The sequence below is a fragment of the Oryzias latipes genome, chromosome 9 (genome assembly GCF_002234675.1).
Source record: "Oryzias latipes chromosome 9, ASM223467v1".
NCBI classification, from domain to species: Eukaryota; Metazoa; Chordata; class Actinopteri; order Beloniformes; family Adrianichthyidae; genus Oryzias; species Oryzias latipes.
This window is the reverse complement of record NC_019867.2, coordinates 10,870,375-10,886,677: the sequence shown is the minus strand read 5'-3', so window position 1 is coordinate 10,886,677 and position 16,303 is coordinate 10,870,375. Positions and strand designations below refer to the sequence as shown.

At 35.7% G+C, this 16,303-nt stretch overlaps 1 protein-coding gene across 2 annotated transcripts in view; it reads right to left on the bottom strand.

Moving 5' to 3' along the window:
* ntrk2 (neurotrophic receptor tyrosine kinase 2) overlaps positions 1-16,303 on the bottom strand; it is an 82,939-nt gene that overhangs the window by 28,887 nt on the left and 37,749 nt on the right. For both annotated transcript variants that reach the window (XM_020705849.1, XM_020705850.2), the window contains exon 14: positions 3,193-3,381. In XM_020705849.1, coding sequence (XP_020561508.1) covers positions 3,193-3,381 — 189 coding nt within the window. The remainder of the gene's footprint in view (positions 1-3,192; positions 3,382-16,303) is intronic.

The following is a 16,303-nucleotide window of genomic DNA, read 5'->3' as shown; positions in this document are numbered from 1 at the left end:
TTTTTGGCGCAGTACATTGTGTTGTCCAGGTGTGTGTTTTTCAAAGTTGAGGATTCATGTCTTGAACCACATCTTTATAATGAATCTGTGAGTTTTGAAGTAGCTCATGGCCAACTAAATATATTCAAAGATTTAGTTTTGATAAGATTGTATATCTAGTTTGTGTTTTCTCTCTGGAAGTTTTTTTCCCCACAACATTCTCATCCATCTCTGTGCTTCATCATTCATTCATCTCAACTGTCTCTCTCCTTTAAGCCTATAAACCCTTCAGATTTTGATCAACACCCTGTAAAGAAGGCTCTTATGTCCAAATCCTAGAGTCATTAATATTTTCCCATCAGTTTTATGTGACAGACTTTTCACTACTGAGGGAAAGATGAATAATATTTCACATCAACCACCTCATCTCACCTCCTTTCTCTTTAATTTGGCATCACATCACTCTGTGGTACCCTATTTTAACACACTGAGTCTCCTCCTTCATCTGCAATAAATAAACTCATAAAGTCATGTCTTGAGACCTGATTCTTGCACGTTATTTGTTGCTCAAAAAATAGAATTTCCTTTTTATTTGTTAGTATGCCCCACCTGTTATGTTGTACTCCATCCACCCAAAAGGTGGAGCTGAATTTGAGTCATGTTTTACATACTTTAAGGATTCTTTAAGTTTATAGTGGCATAATAAACACCTTTTTCACAATATATTAAACTCTAACTCCACGGCTTAAAAACATAATTGACCACAAAACATATAGGTAAATCTTATCTTTCACACTTTCTACATATTTGGAAAATTATTCATGTATTTTATTAACATTTATCACAGATTTGAACTCTTATACTACCAAAAAAGCCACAGGAAATGAGTCAAAAACTCCTCAAATTTGAAAGAAGAATTCTTAATTAAGCAAAAAATTGCTAATCCGTTAAGGAAAAAATTCTAGTCACTAAAATGTGTTATTGAAAATCTTTCTCGATAAGATTGTTTTTCTGTTTAAAACAGAAAATAATACATTGTTTCTTTAAACAAGGGTCTTCATACTTTCTCAAGATTGAGTTTTTTAAATAAAGCAAAATAGTAATTTACTCTGAACAGTTGGCCATTATTCTGAGCAAACAGTGCAGATTTAATTGTAGTAACGTATTTCACAGTTTGGAAGAAGGAACATAAAGATGTTGTGGATTGAAACTTTGGAGCCACTTTCTGTTGGATGAAATGGAGGCTGTCCTTGAACAGCACTGAGCACTCAATTCCAATTTGAGAATTTTCCCCATATTTTATAGATACTAAACTAACGAGTTTTTAATTCAAACCATTATCAGATGGAGTTTGCACCTAAAAATAAAAAAAAATCTGAAAGTATCTGTCATTTACACAATTACTGTAAATTCCTACTTCTTAGTCAAAATGTTCAATATTCTAACAAATGCAATATATTTTTATATTTTAAAAATTGTATGCATTTCACAATAACGTTAAGGAACTTTGGATTCATAACCACAGCGATTGACCACCTTTACAAATCCACATATTTCACACTAACCGCTTAATAATGCATGAGCCAAGCTTTCCAAAAACCCTGCCTCCTCTGATGTGATTACTGTTAATGAGGTTTTCACTTCAGAAGAAAGCTCAGATGCTGTACAGCAGAGCTAACATTTCCCATGATTGCACGTGGATATATCATCTCTGCACAGTAATTGCTACTTTGTTGGTGCCAGGAAGAGACTGTGTAATCATTTCAGATGCCAAGTTTTTCCACTACTAAAAAGACAAGCTGGTTAAAGACATGATTGGGAAAAAGTAGCCTAATGCCACTTTGCCAAACTGTCCACATCAAAGGCCATTGTGCTGGTCTCAATAGGGAAGAGTGCCAAATAATTGGTCGGATAGCTTGAGTATTTATGGTGCCTGTCTGACTCAAAGATGCACACAGAGTAATCATTGTAATGACGGTACTATTGTAATGACCTGCAGGCACATGCGCAGACATCGCACTGTGTTATTGACTTTCATTGATCCTTGGTGCTTTCATTCTCGTCTTCAGGCTGTAAATCCTGGTCATTCTTTCAGTTATATCACAGGACTGACGAGGTCAACCTCCAGTCCCCCATTAGTATACCTCTTAAACCAAGCACTCACAGATACACACACATGCATTGTTCCACAATTCACTGTGACACAAGGCCAAAGCCTGGAGGGGCTTTATTACTTGCCAATAATCATAATGTCATGTTGATGGAGCAGGTCAATATCCTTGTGTGTTGATGTGCACTTGCTATCTCTTCTCTGCACTCCTTTTTTTCCCCTCTTTTGTTTTCATCCGCTGCCCTCTGTTTCAGCTGAATTAGTGTGTGTAGTTTGTGTGATTAGAAAGAAACAGGAGCGTCATCTAAATTGGTCCTTTTGTGCTTTGGCTCCTGTGGCAAAGAGTAACGTGTGATAATGTGTCTCCATTTTAAACAGACAAATCCTTCATGTCCAACTTTTGCCCTCAAAATAAATAACTAAAGGCCGTGTCACACAGCCACTATGTACATTTAGCGGATGTTGCGCGGCTGAAAATTGGTCAGACGTTTATCGTCAGACGATATAAAGTTTTTACGTATTTATCACGAATGAATCATGTTAAAACCACGGGAGAAGTAAGAATAAACCATGCAAAGATCACGTAAATTAACATAGAACATGAACCATGTGTGATTATTGCGTTGTTTAAATGCAAATCATTACGATTATGTGCATCAATTTCATAATTTTAACGTGATGTGTAAGCTGTTTGGGCAATATAATAGTTAAATATCGGTGGTACATGCATGAAAAGTTTGTTAGACATATGTGATAAGGTCGTGGAAAGTCACAAATTTGAGCATTCATCTCGCAAAAATCACGCACAATGACGTAAGATTTACCTACAAGCTCAAAACCAAAATCACGCCGTCGGCTGAGACATCTGTGCACACTGACGAATGACAAATGCAGAAAAACACTTATGAATTGTGCATATCACGCATGAATGACGAAAGATCGAAACTTCAACAAATACGCAAAATACGCAAAATGTTCGTAGTGGCGGTGTGACACTGTCTTTAAGCTTACAGATCCATTTTGTTGTGTGAAGTTACAATGTCTCTGCTACGTGTGTCTTTTTTAAAAGGTACATATACAGTATTTTGCTTTTGTTAGCTTACATGTGTCGGTCTTAAGCAGACTGTTGGTGCTCCTGAAGTACTGAGGGTTCTCTATCACGGGGATCTTGGTCATCCCGATGATGACTGCGTCAGCCCCCATCTCTGAGGAGGAGGGGGTGTTGCTACCATTGGAGACGTGATGCAGTGGAGAGGCAGAATCGTCGTCATTGCTGATCACTGAGGAGGGACCTGCGAGGCACATAGATGAGCATAAGCACAGGGAGACAAATCAAGCAAAAACTATAGAAAAAAAATCAAAAGGTCAACCATTAAACCTTTACTGACAGACAGGGAGATTGTGAGACTCTTGAGTCTACTTTAGGTGCTCTTCTGTTATTTTGTATAAGGAGACAGTAGATTCACTCCAGTACGTCCACATTACTTTCTGCAACATTACCACTTTCCAGAGCAATCGGTAGAATAAACAGTTGGATCTGTATGACCATGAACCTGCAAACCTTTTCATAACTCCAATAAAGTCTTGGGGTGAAATTATCACTCCATATACTTTGTAAGGCCTCAGCCCTTCACCTGCTGCTGTGACACCAACGGACTTTAAAGGAATGTGATGCCATCACTCAATGCTTAGAGAACCAAGGTAGCTTCCTTATGGATATCATGTGACCTCCTCCCAACACACTGTAAAGGTCTAGTGTGCTCACATGCTACAGCATTGAAAGGCCTTTTTAAAAATCCTAAGGTCATTTTACACAACTTGACATTACAGCTCATTAAAAGTCAAACAATAAATGGTTTGGAAATATTTCCAAATAAAATAAAATATTGTAATGACCCTGCCCACTGCAGAATCACTAGAATGTGTGGGATGCAAGTATTTTTTTTTTCATTTTTTCTGTTTAGGTTTAGGGTATTTTCTGTGTTGGCTGGCACAACAAGTGAGTAGGTTCCTCATGGGAGTTAAATCTCATTGTCAGTACAGTAATCTATGCTTTTGCTAAATATGTAATAATGTATTTGCACTAAAGACTTCACACATTTATATTTAGTCTCCCCCTTTTCTCTGAGTGCTCAGGATAAACTGTGCAAAGGTACAGATTAGCTGAAAAAAAACAAAAAAAAACCTGCCTCTTGCATAATTTTGTTTGTAGTTGTTAGCATCAGGATATTTTGTCTACTTGAGTTTTGTTCCCAAAAAAACAAAAAAAAAAAAAAAAAAAAAAAATATCTTTGTTGGTGACATGAGGTTGAGTTAACATCAAGAATGTTTTGGACCTAAGGATCCACCTCTTGTAATCATGTAGACCTAAAATCTGAGCAATACGTCATCAATCTTCACAATTTTGGCGGTAGATGACAACATAAAAATCATTTAATCCAATTCTAAATATCTAAAAAAAGGTTTCAAAAATTGATGCAAGAAAAACAGAGAAACAGACATCTTGTAGAATTAAAGTCCCTCTCTGATCATCTTTTGATCTATTGTAAAATCATTTCAAGTGGACTTTAAATGAATAATAAGACGTTTTCAGCAACATTAAAAAAACTTGTCATTTTCTAGGACATAGTTACTGCAGAGCGACGGGAGTTAATCAGAAATCCGCCTCTGAGGTGTTGACTGTTGACGAGGAGTTAGTCTGCGCTCATTTCCCATCATCCCTTTGTTTTCACTCTACCCTGCTAACTTACAGACCCTCACAACATTTTGAGCCAGATGCCAGTTTAGGCAAAAAAATGAAGAGGTTATTGGATTGATGTGTCTGCAAGTGGATGCAAGTGGAGTGGGGAACTTGTGGGTTGCTGATTCCACGTCACAAATAAGTTATCTTTTAAACTCCATTTTTTCATCTGCTAAGTATTAAAGTTCTATCGGCCAATAGTTCAAACAAAAAAAAATATTGCAACTTGAAATCTTTAGACATCCTGCAAGTGTGGAATGTGGGCCAAAACAAAGAAAATTAGCCCTGCTTTGTAACCCACAAAGATGCTATCATTTAGCAGGAGTAACATTGGTTCACAGGGGCTTTCTGTAAAAAAAAAAAGAAGCTCCCTCACAATCTTTTTATTGCAACATCCTGATGGTCATATTGTTTGAATGCTGAACCAGTGCAGTTCGCTTTAACTCTCTCTGGGGAGGAACTCGGCGGTGAACTTAACGCTCAGCCACACTGACAAAACATCAGTGCCGTGGAAAAGGTGGAACAAACACAAAAACCTATCTGTACCTCCTTTTTGCAATTTATCAAACTGCAGGTCATGTGGAGAAAACCAAGGGGCTGACAGAGATAATATTTTGTGTCAGATACAATGAACATTGCCTCATCTGTGAGGAATGCCTGGCCAATGCTTATACCCCCCATGTTGGCTTCTTTTTAAAACCTCCAGAACAACTGAGTGTTTCATCCTCAACCGAATATAAAAAATTGTGATAACATGAAAACTCGAGTGAGTCCCACGCCTACCAGGTTTGGGATGAATACAGTTGGGAGCAGCTCATTTTGGAATAGGCGAGGCTTGTCTGAGTGAGGCTACAAAGGTTTAGCCAAATGTATGAAATGTTTTTCCACTTCTACTATTCCAGATAACAAAGCGATTCTGTGTTGGGATTCCCACACCAATGTGACTCCCTTTGTTTCCACATGTTTTTACTAGCAACTACACATAGATCTGTCCACACTCCCATCTGATGATTGAAAAGAAACCCAGTGGAAACATAAAATGTCTTAATGAAAACCAGCAATGTGTGAAAATGATCTTAATCACTTAGCCAGAGATTTGCAGACTACTGCCTTTCAATAGCTGTCCCTCAAGTGCTGCAATAAAAGCTGGTGAGTGATGCTCTGCTTCATTCCTCCTGCTTTGTGAAGGCATGTTATTTGTGCCTTTTCCCTGAAATAGTCACATGAGTTGCCAGTTGTGTGTATCCGTAAGCTTTTAGGGAGCATAATTGCAGGCCACCATCCAGATTTGGTCTTTCATCAGCTCTTTAACCTCCTTGTGTGCAGATGAGCAACACTGGAAGTAAGATGGAGCTCAAAGTGCTTTGGTAAAGACAATGCACTGCACTGAAAACATACAAGACACTCCCATAGGGAAAAAAAAAAAAACACTTGAGTAAACATGTGAGACTTAAAATGTTTTACTTTTTTATTTTTAATTCTCTCCAACTTTGAATAAAACTCTCTCCAGGCTCTATGTTTGCAAAGCAAAACTAAACTGACACAAACAATGAAGTATTAGGGTCACTATAAAAAAAACGATTTTGCTAGAATGAAGTTGTAAAATTATTAGAAGAAAAGTAAATATTGTACAATACTTAAGTCGTAAAATGATTAGAAAAAAAGTCAAAATTAAAATGGTAAATTTGTGATTTCAAAAGGTTATGGTTTTTCAAAATTAAAGTTTTAGTTTCATTAAGATAAAGTTGTACATTTACAAAAAGAGAGAAATCCTTGATTCCATCTGAATCCATCTGATTTCCCTGAATTGTCTGCAAATAAATTAAACAGATAATACTAAATTGTCTGTGATAAAACATTTTAGAAGCCAAATCAGACATTTTTTTAAGTATGTCTTTTTCCTTATAAAATTACACATTTGTGAAGCATAAATTACAATTTTAATAAGTATATTTGATCATAAAAACACAGGGTACTTTTTGTCAAAAGCATACGACTTTATTCTCATAAAATACTCACTTTTTTTGATCATTATTTCCTTACTTTATTTGCATATTTATTCATATGTTTTGTCTTTCATGGTGGCACTAATACTCCATGTTAGATACACATGCATAAAAAATTTACTAAAATTACGGCATTTTTAATATGCTTGTATTTTTATTTTTATTTTCGTTTTTTGGAAAGTGTAGCAACATATGCTCTAAACCAATAAATAAGACTGTTACTAATTTTAATTATGGAATTTTAGCATGTTTAAGGGGGTGAGTTTAGATCAAACACATAAAAATATTCACTTTACTGTTCTGAGATGAAAACAATTGGACATCAATGAAAATATAATTGTTTAGAAAACAAAAAGTAGCCTTGATAAAGAAAAAGCTGTAATTTACCTTTTAGGTAAACAAATAAATGCTTTTATTATTAAGTGCACATAAGGGTGTAAAAAGCAACTAAAAAGCTAATAGCATCTCACACAGTGTTCCCCCTCATTGTGATTTTACTCAATCAGAAATGTGGACAAACATTTCTGTTATTCCTTGATTGTGGTGCATGAGCACAAACTCAACAGCATTGCACAAATTGATTTCCTATGAGCACAGAATGCAGTAGATGTTTTCCCCCTCATGTAGCCAGCTCTGCTGCATTCTAATACTGGCTGACATCGTTCATTTCCTTTTTTTCCTGGCCTCGTATCAGGCTCTAGTTCTGTTGACAGGGCCAGATTGAAAGGGCGAAGCTGAGCTTTTTGGTGAGGGCGTGAATGGGTCAGTTGTAGTTTTTGTGTGTTTCTGACTTATGTGAGGGGAAAATAATGAAAGCATGGTGGAAAGAAGATCCTGCACATGCCTTGGGAAAATTGCAAAGTTATTAAGCACTTAAGGGGCAGAGGTCTTTGGAGCTTTTGGTCTTATTGGACACCACAAATCACGGTGATGTCACCTTAACAAAGCATCTGAAACATCTTAACTTTGTCCAGCAAGTGCTAATTAAGTCTAATAAAACGGGTACTATACTTGTTAGCTCTGAAAAAGACAATAAAAAGGGTGCCATCTAATCTGTTTTTTCTTTTAAAATATAAAATAATGATGAAGAAATAATGTTTTTTTCATTATTTAAATATGCCAGAAGGTCTAAAAAAATATTAAGTTTAGCAAGAGACATGAATTTCAATTTTTTTAAAGAAAAATAACCTTAAATAAAAAATCTGACTCCAAATTTAATCTCTGAAGGTAAATGCCAGTTTAATTTTTTAAATAATCCTATTTTTAATTCAAGCATGTAAAGAAAATTGCTCTTCTCTATGTTGAGTATAAGCCCTGTGACAGATATTACATACTTAACAATAGTCTGCTTATACAAGCATAAACAAAAGGATAAACAGTGCAGGATTTTCTCCATCAGCACATGTATATATCTCTGATAGGAAAGGCTGTCGATCATTAACACAGTAGGGTCTCCGGGTCAAATCATTATAAATGCAATTTGCAGAGAGCCGACAGGAGCCTGCAGTGGCTTGTGCATGGAGACAGGGTGCAGTGGCAGAGCGTCCGCTGGGAGTTTCTGCACAAAGGGGGATGAAAAGATTTGGAGAGGAGTGGCAGGAATGAAGAGAAAGATGGACAGCAGAGGTCAAGGTGTAAGTGGGGTCAGTGCAAAACCCAACACTGTTAATAGACATGGAACTGGTGTTTAAACTGGAGTTAGAGTGGGGCTCGCCACAAATGTCAATAAATTACAATGTCTAGCTTTCAAAACGAAGGTCATGACTGAAAGGTGGGTGGCAGCAGGACGAGCTCTAAAACCGTCAAAGACAGTACATCATTGTTTTATAGATTGCCATTTACACTAACAACATATAAAAGGCCTTTAAGTGATGGAAAGATGAGGTTTTAAAAGAACATTGTTCAACAGAACACATAAGGTCAGACAAAAATTCACTATCTTAAAACTGTTTGCACTGTGTGAGCTTTTCTACTGAAGAGAAGCCACAAATACCTCTAAAAAGGCTTGTGGTGCAGCGGATCAAACAAGCTTTAGAGGAAAAGGGGTTTCTGTGCAAAAACCAGTAAGGTTTGACAAATAGTGCTTACACATGAATGTATATGTGGACATATACCCAAATGTGACAATTAATGAGCTATCAAATTAATGGAAGACGGACACCTAACTCCCTTTGTTCTTTTTTTTCTTTCTTTGTCCTTTCCTGTCTAAAATCTTTTGTTAAATATATGTATAAAAAGAAGTTTGTTCATGTTGTAACACCCTCTTTTTTGTTAAGTGCTTAACGCTTTTGTTTTAGATCATTGGTTTTGTTTGTACCATTAAACAAATATGAAGTTTTTTTTCAGTGTTTACAGCTTGATGGTAATATAAAATATTTCTTTAAATGTAACTTGTGTTTTTTTGTTTGTTTTTTTTGCATAGTTTGACCGACGGTGCGACTGTGACTGTGAAAGCTCTTTGGGCCTTTGAGGAAGGTAGAAAAGCAAATATATGCCATTTACCATTTACGCTGGGCTTTGGCGGATTGTTCCAAAGCGACACAGAGGGTGAAGAATTCAAAGAATTTAGCGATTTGAAGTGATTTAAAGAGTTTAGTTGACTTGTTAGCATGTTCTTTATTCGATGGTTTTCTGAATAATTAATCATATGTTGCACTCCCATGTTTTCTTAAACTAAAAAAGCATCAGTGGCTTACGGTAGTGAAGTCAGTTTGTTACCTATTCTGTTTATATGATTTGCTTTTCAAAAAGAAATGTCTATTCTTGTTTTTTGTTAAATAAATTTCTCCCAAAAAAGCAATCCATGTACGATTTTTTTCTTCTTTATTATTAATATTATTTTTGATATTGCGACTTATACTCTGGAGCAAAAAATATGGTAGGCTACTCTCTGAGGGTCATGAAAATGTCAAAATAACATGTTGCAAATATAGTTCCAACCTCAACTATGACTTCTTTCTGTTTTTAATTAGTTGCACAGTGCAGCCTATGATTAATGACGCTGTTAATTGAAAGACTTCCCGTTCACACAGCTTGATTCATCTAGTTACACAGAGTACAATTTCCCAAAAAAGAGATGCTAGGTAAAACAAAACAGATGAGGTCTGTCATCGTAGAACATCTGTCTTTGTTTAAAAAAAAAAAAAAAACATCAGCTACAAATGACCAACCTGCGTTTTACATTTTGTACTCAAAAAGAAGAGAATGCAGCTGAAGGAAGTTTTGGTTTTCACCTTTGAAGGTGAAATATAATAGCTGGAAAGCTGGAAAATGAATCCAGCTCAGACACAAAGAAGCCCTGAAGCGTTTAGCAGAAAATCGGAGTTATTGCAATCTCTGTGAGAGGAATGATGATCACAGAGCAGCGGGGCTTTCTGGACTTTAGTGACAGTGAGTTTGGCAAACATAACACATCAGAGCTGAAAATATGTCCATGTGAAATTCCTATTCTTCAACTCTTTACATGACTGGCGTGACACAACATAACTGAAGGAGCCCAGTGGTTTGGGATCTTGACTTTTATTGCCGGATCCTCACAGGAGCTTAGATAAACCAATGACAAGTGAGTGATTGTATTGATCTTTCTCCTGCTCTTTGAGTGAACCCCAGACAAACTCGAGTCATTTGCTCCTTCTTGTTGCCCTGGGCAAGAGATTTAAGAAGGCTATTGCAAGATTTAAAGGCATCAAGCTGTGTCAGTCAGTCTGTTAAAATAACTTCGTTGCTGTTACCCAGAGGCGAACAGTTGTTAGGGGGGATAATATTGGGGAATTTCATGATTTGACACTGCGGTAGAAAAACAGAACTCTAGTTTCTTTAACAGGTGATGATGAACAGCCAAAATATTTGGTAATAACTGAAAGAACAGATTAAAAAGCAAAGTGTTGTTTTCAGACTTTTTGGTACATTTGCTTCACTTGTCGTATGGGTTTGGATCTTAATTTTTTTTAATGCAACATTATCATTTGCCTGTCGCTCAAATGGATCTCCCAGAAACCAGCAGTATATTTCAGCTATGGCTCTGCAGGAAGGTCAGGTCTTTCACTGATCCTGCTGACACTATTGACCCTGCAGGTTTCTGTGACCCTCCCGCCTCCCCCTCCATGATCCATACAAACAACATACATTGAGACGTGACTGGTAAGAAGAACCTCATGGCCTCTAAACTGTTCTGTCACACAGGAAGTAATCTATTGATCCAGAGGATGTAAAAGGATGGAGGGATGCAGGAAAGAGACAAGGAGGTGTAAGACGAGGAAGTTTAATGTTGGAGGAATGAGGAGCAGTGGATTCACTGCAAAGTGGTTGGTTAAAGTAATACAAATGTATAGATTTAACTGTAATCTGCTCAGTCGTGTGCTTTATTTCTTAGCATCGAAGTCTTGATGCAGGTGCAAGGGTATTTCACATGTTTTTTTGACTTTCCAATGGAGGTTAATCAGTATGAAAATGTGAATTTTTACAACTTTTAAAGATTACTGCATCTTTATCACATTCATTTTTCTCTTTGCTACAATTGAAAATGTAATGTTTCTTTATACTCTCTTTATACTATAATAGAAAACAGTAATCAGGATAGATTTAGGTGAAATGCAAAATAACCAGAATTCAACTTCAACTTCTGCCACCCAATGTTGTCCTAAAGCTATGTGCAAACCGGTCATGTGACATGCGTTCAAGAACACGCTAAAACACGGGTTCTTGAACATTTAGCCCATGGTGTTCACACTGGACAAGTAGGGATGGGCTACTTCTTTTTAATTTTCCACTGTTAACTAGCGCATGACTGCCACTTACAGTTAGGCTTGGTGCGCAATGTTGAAGCGGTGCAAGTCTCGTAAGACTTGGTGTCATTATTCCTGGCGGGCACAATTTTCAAACACTTGGCACTTCTGTGAATTAAAAGGGACGCCATCCATAAGTCACAACATGATTAGTCAAAATTCAACCTGGCTTAACTCTAAACGTGTGTTCATTGATCACATGTTTTGTACTTAGAACCTGAAAACTGAAACCTGCATAGCTACAAAATGCACATTTACACGGATTTACATAGACTTTTCATTGGAGATGGCCGCTTAAACGCGAGTCGCTTTGCACGGTGTGAACATAACTTAACAGTAAGCAGTAACATCGCCTCAAATACTATCAAATTTAGTGTAAGTAGTAACTCTAGAAGGAAGCTATTTTGCACCAAAGACTTTAGAAGGCAAATGGGCAAACTTACTAATATTGTTTCATTTAAATTTAAATTTTTGATAAACTTAACATGAAGATCACCAAGAAAATGCAGAAAACTATCGCAAGTCTTGGAATGATCCATCTTGATTATAAAGTGACACATTTTCTTTCCATCTGGATGAGCCTCTATGCTCATATATATATATATATATATATATATATATATATATATATGTATATATATATATATATATATATATATATATATATAAAACATAAATATATATATATATTTTTTTATCAAAAAGGCAGTCCATTTTCGAAAAAAAAAGATTTAAAACTTAAAAACTTGAAACATGCAGCAGCCTTAAAATAGTCTGTAAATTTTTTATTCCTAAAGATTAAAGATGCAAATCGAAAACAAATAAAGGGCGGAATGAAAATTTAAATTGTCAAACTGAAGGAAGAGAAGTAATAGTGAAATAGTCTTGAGGGATGAAGTTTCCGTTTTACTGCAGTTAGTGTCTATTTGAATTCACCTGAACCAGCCAAATTCCTCCTCCTCTTGCTGAGTACAGAGGAATATCGCATTCCCTGTTTCTCTTTATCAAGCACAGATAAAAATAGGCATTTCCTCTCTTTCTCCCTCTAATTGTGTATCTTCTTTCTTATATCCATGTATGAGTCCACCACCTCTCTAGCCTTCGTCCTCCTCCTTCTTAGCTTCCCACATCCTCTTCTCTTTCTTTTCTGGCCTTTCTTTTCTCCGTGCCTCCACAGTTGGTCTTTTTCTATTTATAAAATTCATCCCACATTCATCTTTTAAATTCCTGGAAGTTAATTTGCACCGTGGTGGTCAGGCATGTAAAAAAGAAAGATGCAAAAAATAGGCAATCAGTAAAAAAAAAGGAAGAAGGTATTTGGTAACTTTACTGGAGCAAAAATACTAAAGGGTTGAATATGTGCATTTTTTATTTTTTCACTAAGCTCCTTTTCATCAAGCTCTCCACTAGAACCCAGTTGACACATTCTGATTCGAGGATAAACTGGAAATTCTTATTACGACTTTGATCTCAGTGCGTTTGCTCGACCCAGCTAGGGATAGTGGAAATTGGCAGTATGCTTACACAACTGACCTCATTACAGCCTCATCCACTTTACAAAAAAAGCCCAAAGGTTTTTTTTCCTTTTTCTGAAAAATTAGTTTTAATGACTCATTAGCATTTTACCAAACATAAACTACATATCTGATATAAATAAAAAGTAGAGACTTGTTATAAGAAGCAAACATCAATATTTTAGAAATAAAACTGATACGAGAAAGTTTAGAAAATCTTCAGCAGTGACTCAAGAGGGGGTCCAAAACTAGTGAAACCACCCAATTCCATTCCAAGCTCACATACAGTACAGACCAAAGGTTTGGACACACTTTCTCATACTTTTCTGTTAAACTGACACTCATATTTGCTGTTTGGTGTATTATATTGGAAAGAACCAATCTACTGATGGATTAATGTTATCCATCATGTCTGAAAGAACACTGGGGTGTTAGTTTGTTAAACATGTCAAAAACACTTTAAAATGATAAATCAAAGAGGCGGCAACTGTAAGAAATGGCGGTAAAATTGTACAGTACAATGCTGTGAAATGCTAACATAATTAAACTGTAATTAATAAAACAACAACAGGTTGTGTTTTTTACAGGTATATCTAGTATTTATAATAACTAAATATCTTTGTTATTTTATTCATAAAAGCATTGTCTTCTTTGTGAAATACTCTAGTCCCAGAAAAAATAAACACATTAAAAAACAATTCAATTTAGTGCCTGCTAACCGAAGCTCAGTCCAATTGGAAACGAACCGACACCACCACGTAAGATGGGTCCTGGACCCGGACCTCTTGGGTGCATTCAGACTGAACATTTGTTCCAGATTATCAGGGGAAACAAACTGTGCTTTACTTTCAGTGGATCAAATGTTTCCAAACTGAATACACCCCAATTCATTTTTTTGGTGTTATTTTTACCAATAGTAATAATTTTAATAGTAACCTTGAAATTCTGTATATTCTGTAATATCTGGCTGGTTTTATCAAAAACAGAGATTGTAATGACGGTATATATTTGTAAAATTAAGACAATAAATGATGTAATATTCACAGTGTGGCCGTGAAGTTGTTTACATAATCAACATTTTTTAAACATATTCATGCCTGGTAATTTTTTCTGTAAAAAAACAGTTTTTCTTTTTTTTTTTTTACAGACCACCAAGAGCACTTCCCCATAATTTAGAACGTGTTAGACGTGTGAGGAGTTCTTGACTGACACTTATTATCTCGGCTTGGGAGAAGAGTACGTTATTCGTGTCATTTCATCTAACAATTACTCATTGTGTTATTGCAACATGAAAATAAAAATTCACAAAATTCTGAGTTTATAAAGCCTGAATTGGGAATACCTTCCTTTATGAGCTGCTTTTTAGTTTAGCTTATGAATACAGTATACACAGTGCAATGAGAAAAGAGTTCATAAATAGAAATCATCCTTAGACAAAGCAATAATGAAGTGCGCATTTTTAAAAATAAATATTTTATTAGCCTTTCATATTAGCAAAGGAAAAACAAAACAAAAAAATTAAAAAACATTCTGACAAACTTCCACCTCAGACCCTCTTCACTTTCAGATGTGAGACACAGTTACCGGTACACACTCCTGTAAATCATTCCTTGTTTTTTTAAACGAATATCTTTATCCCTTTAAAACAAAGGTGTTATTTTCAAATGAAGCTTTTAAGTAATTATTTAAAGTTTAGCTTCTTAAATGCCCCTTTAATGTCACAATACATATTTTGTTGAAGTGATTTAGAGAAAGAGTCCTTGTAAAGCAAATTTTCTCAGTTAAAACTTGAGAAATGTGCTCTTTGTATCCTGATATTTGAGGTATGAAGATCTTTGCTGTAAAAACCTTAAGCACTTATACTGTAAAGTGTTATCTAAACCCATAAGTAAAACAGTTATTACTGAAAAACACGTGTGAGGTATGATCCAATTTCAAAGGTAGAAAAGCAAGAATTGATTCCTGGTAAGAGCATGACAACAAAGTAATAAAACAAATGTCTAATATGTTACAGAATCTAATTTGAAAAATCCAAAACAGCAAAAAAACAAGTTCCTAGAGTAAGTATATATATTTTCCATAGATTTAAAACTTAACATTCTAAAAAAAAAAAAGCTAAAATATGAACTAGTTAAGATATGGACACAATGCGCAAAACAGAAATTCAAAGGTTATTATAGAAACATACAATGACATTTAATTTTTGGATTATTGCACAGTGCTTTGCAGCAAAATTTAAAACTTTAGCCAGTCACATTTCAAGAGTTTTGGGTTGCTATGTAATTACATCTTGATTGATTTTCAAAAAAAAAAATAAAGAATGTGTGTGCGGGGGGGGGGGGGGGGTGTACAGGGAGGTAGGTTGGTATAGAACCGCCACTGTCAACGTCAGTGTATGTGATTTAACCCTGGAACCCCTATAATCAAACATCCCCAAAACGCCTCCCCAACCTCAATGTCTGTGTTACACTGCGGGTATGTGCTTATTACAACACATCTGCAAGCTTTTCACATGTGCACAAACAGCACACTGTGGTGAAGATTCTACATGAATGTTGTAAAATAAAAATTTGCCTCAATAGTCTGCAGCGAAATACAGAGGAATGAAACCTTGTTTGTGCACACTGCTGCCAGTTTCTTGCATTTTCTTTTGTTTGTTATACCGTATATTGAAAAAAGAAAACAGGAGCATTAGAAAAAATTGTTGTAATTCATGAAGGTGCCATTCTTTCTTTTTAAAATGTGAATGTTTTTGTCTTCATTCCTATCCTCTTTGCTTTGCTTGTGTTTTAGCTATCACACAGCATGGTGCTCATCTCAGTCTACCTCTCTGTTCCACAAAAGCAAGGCTCATTTTAGAGAAGCCAAAGATGTGTCATGAGTTCAGTGCTGACAAATGATGCAAGTACTCTAAATCCTTAAATCAAAGAAGAAGTTTGAGATTTTTTATTATAGAAAACAAAACATTCTCACCAAAAAAGTAAAAAAAAAAAAAAGTAAAAAAAACATAATGATGACATCCACTGATTTATTGAACTGCATATTTACATGAAGCTGAATTATTGGCATGGGAGAAGAAAGGCAAACTGCTCCATAAAAAATCTGCTGCATGTTTTCACAGGTGTACCTGAAAAAAACTGATGTTACTGTTAAACTACTCATTTTTTCAT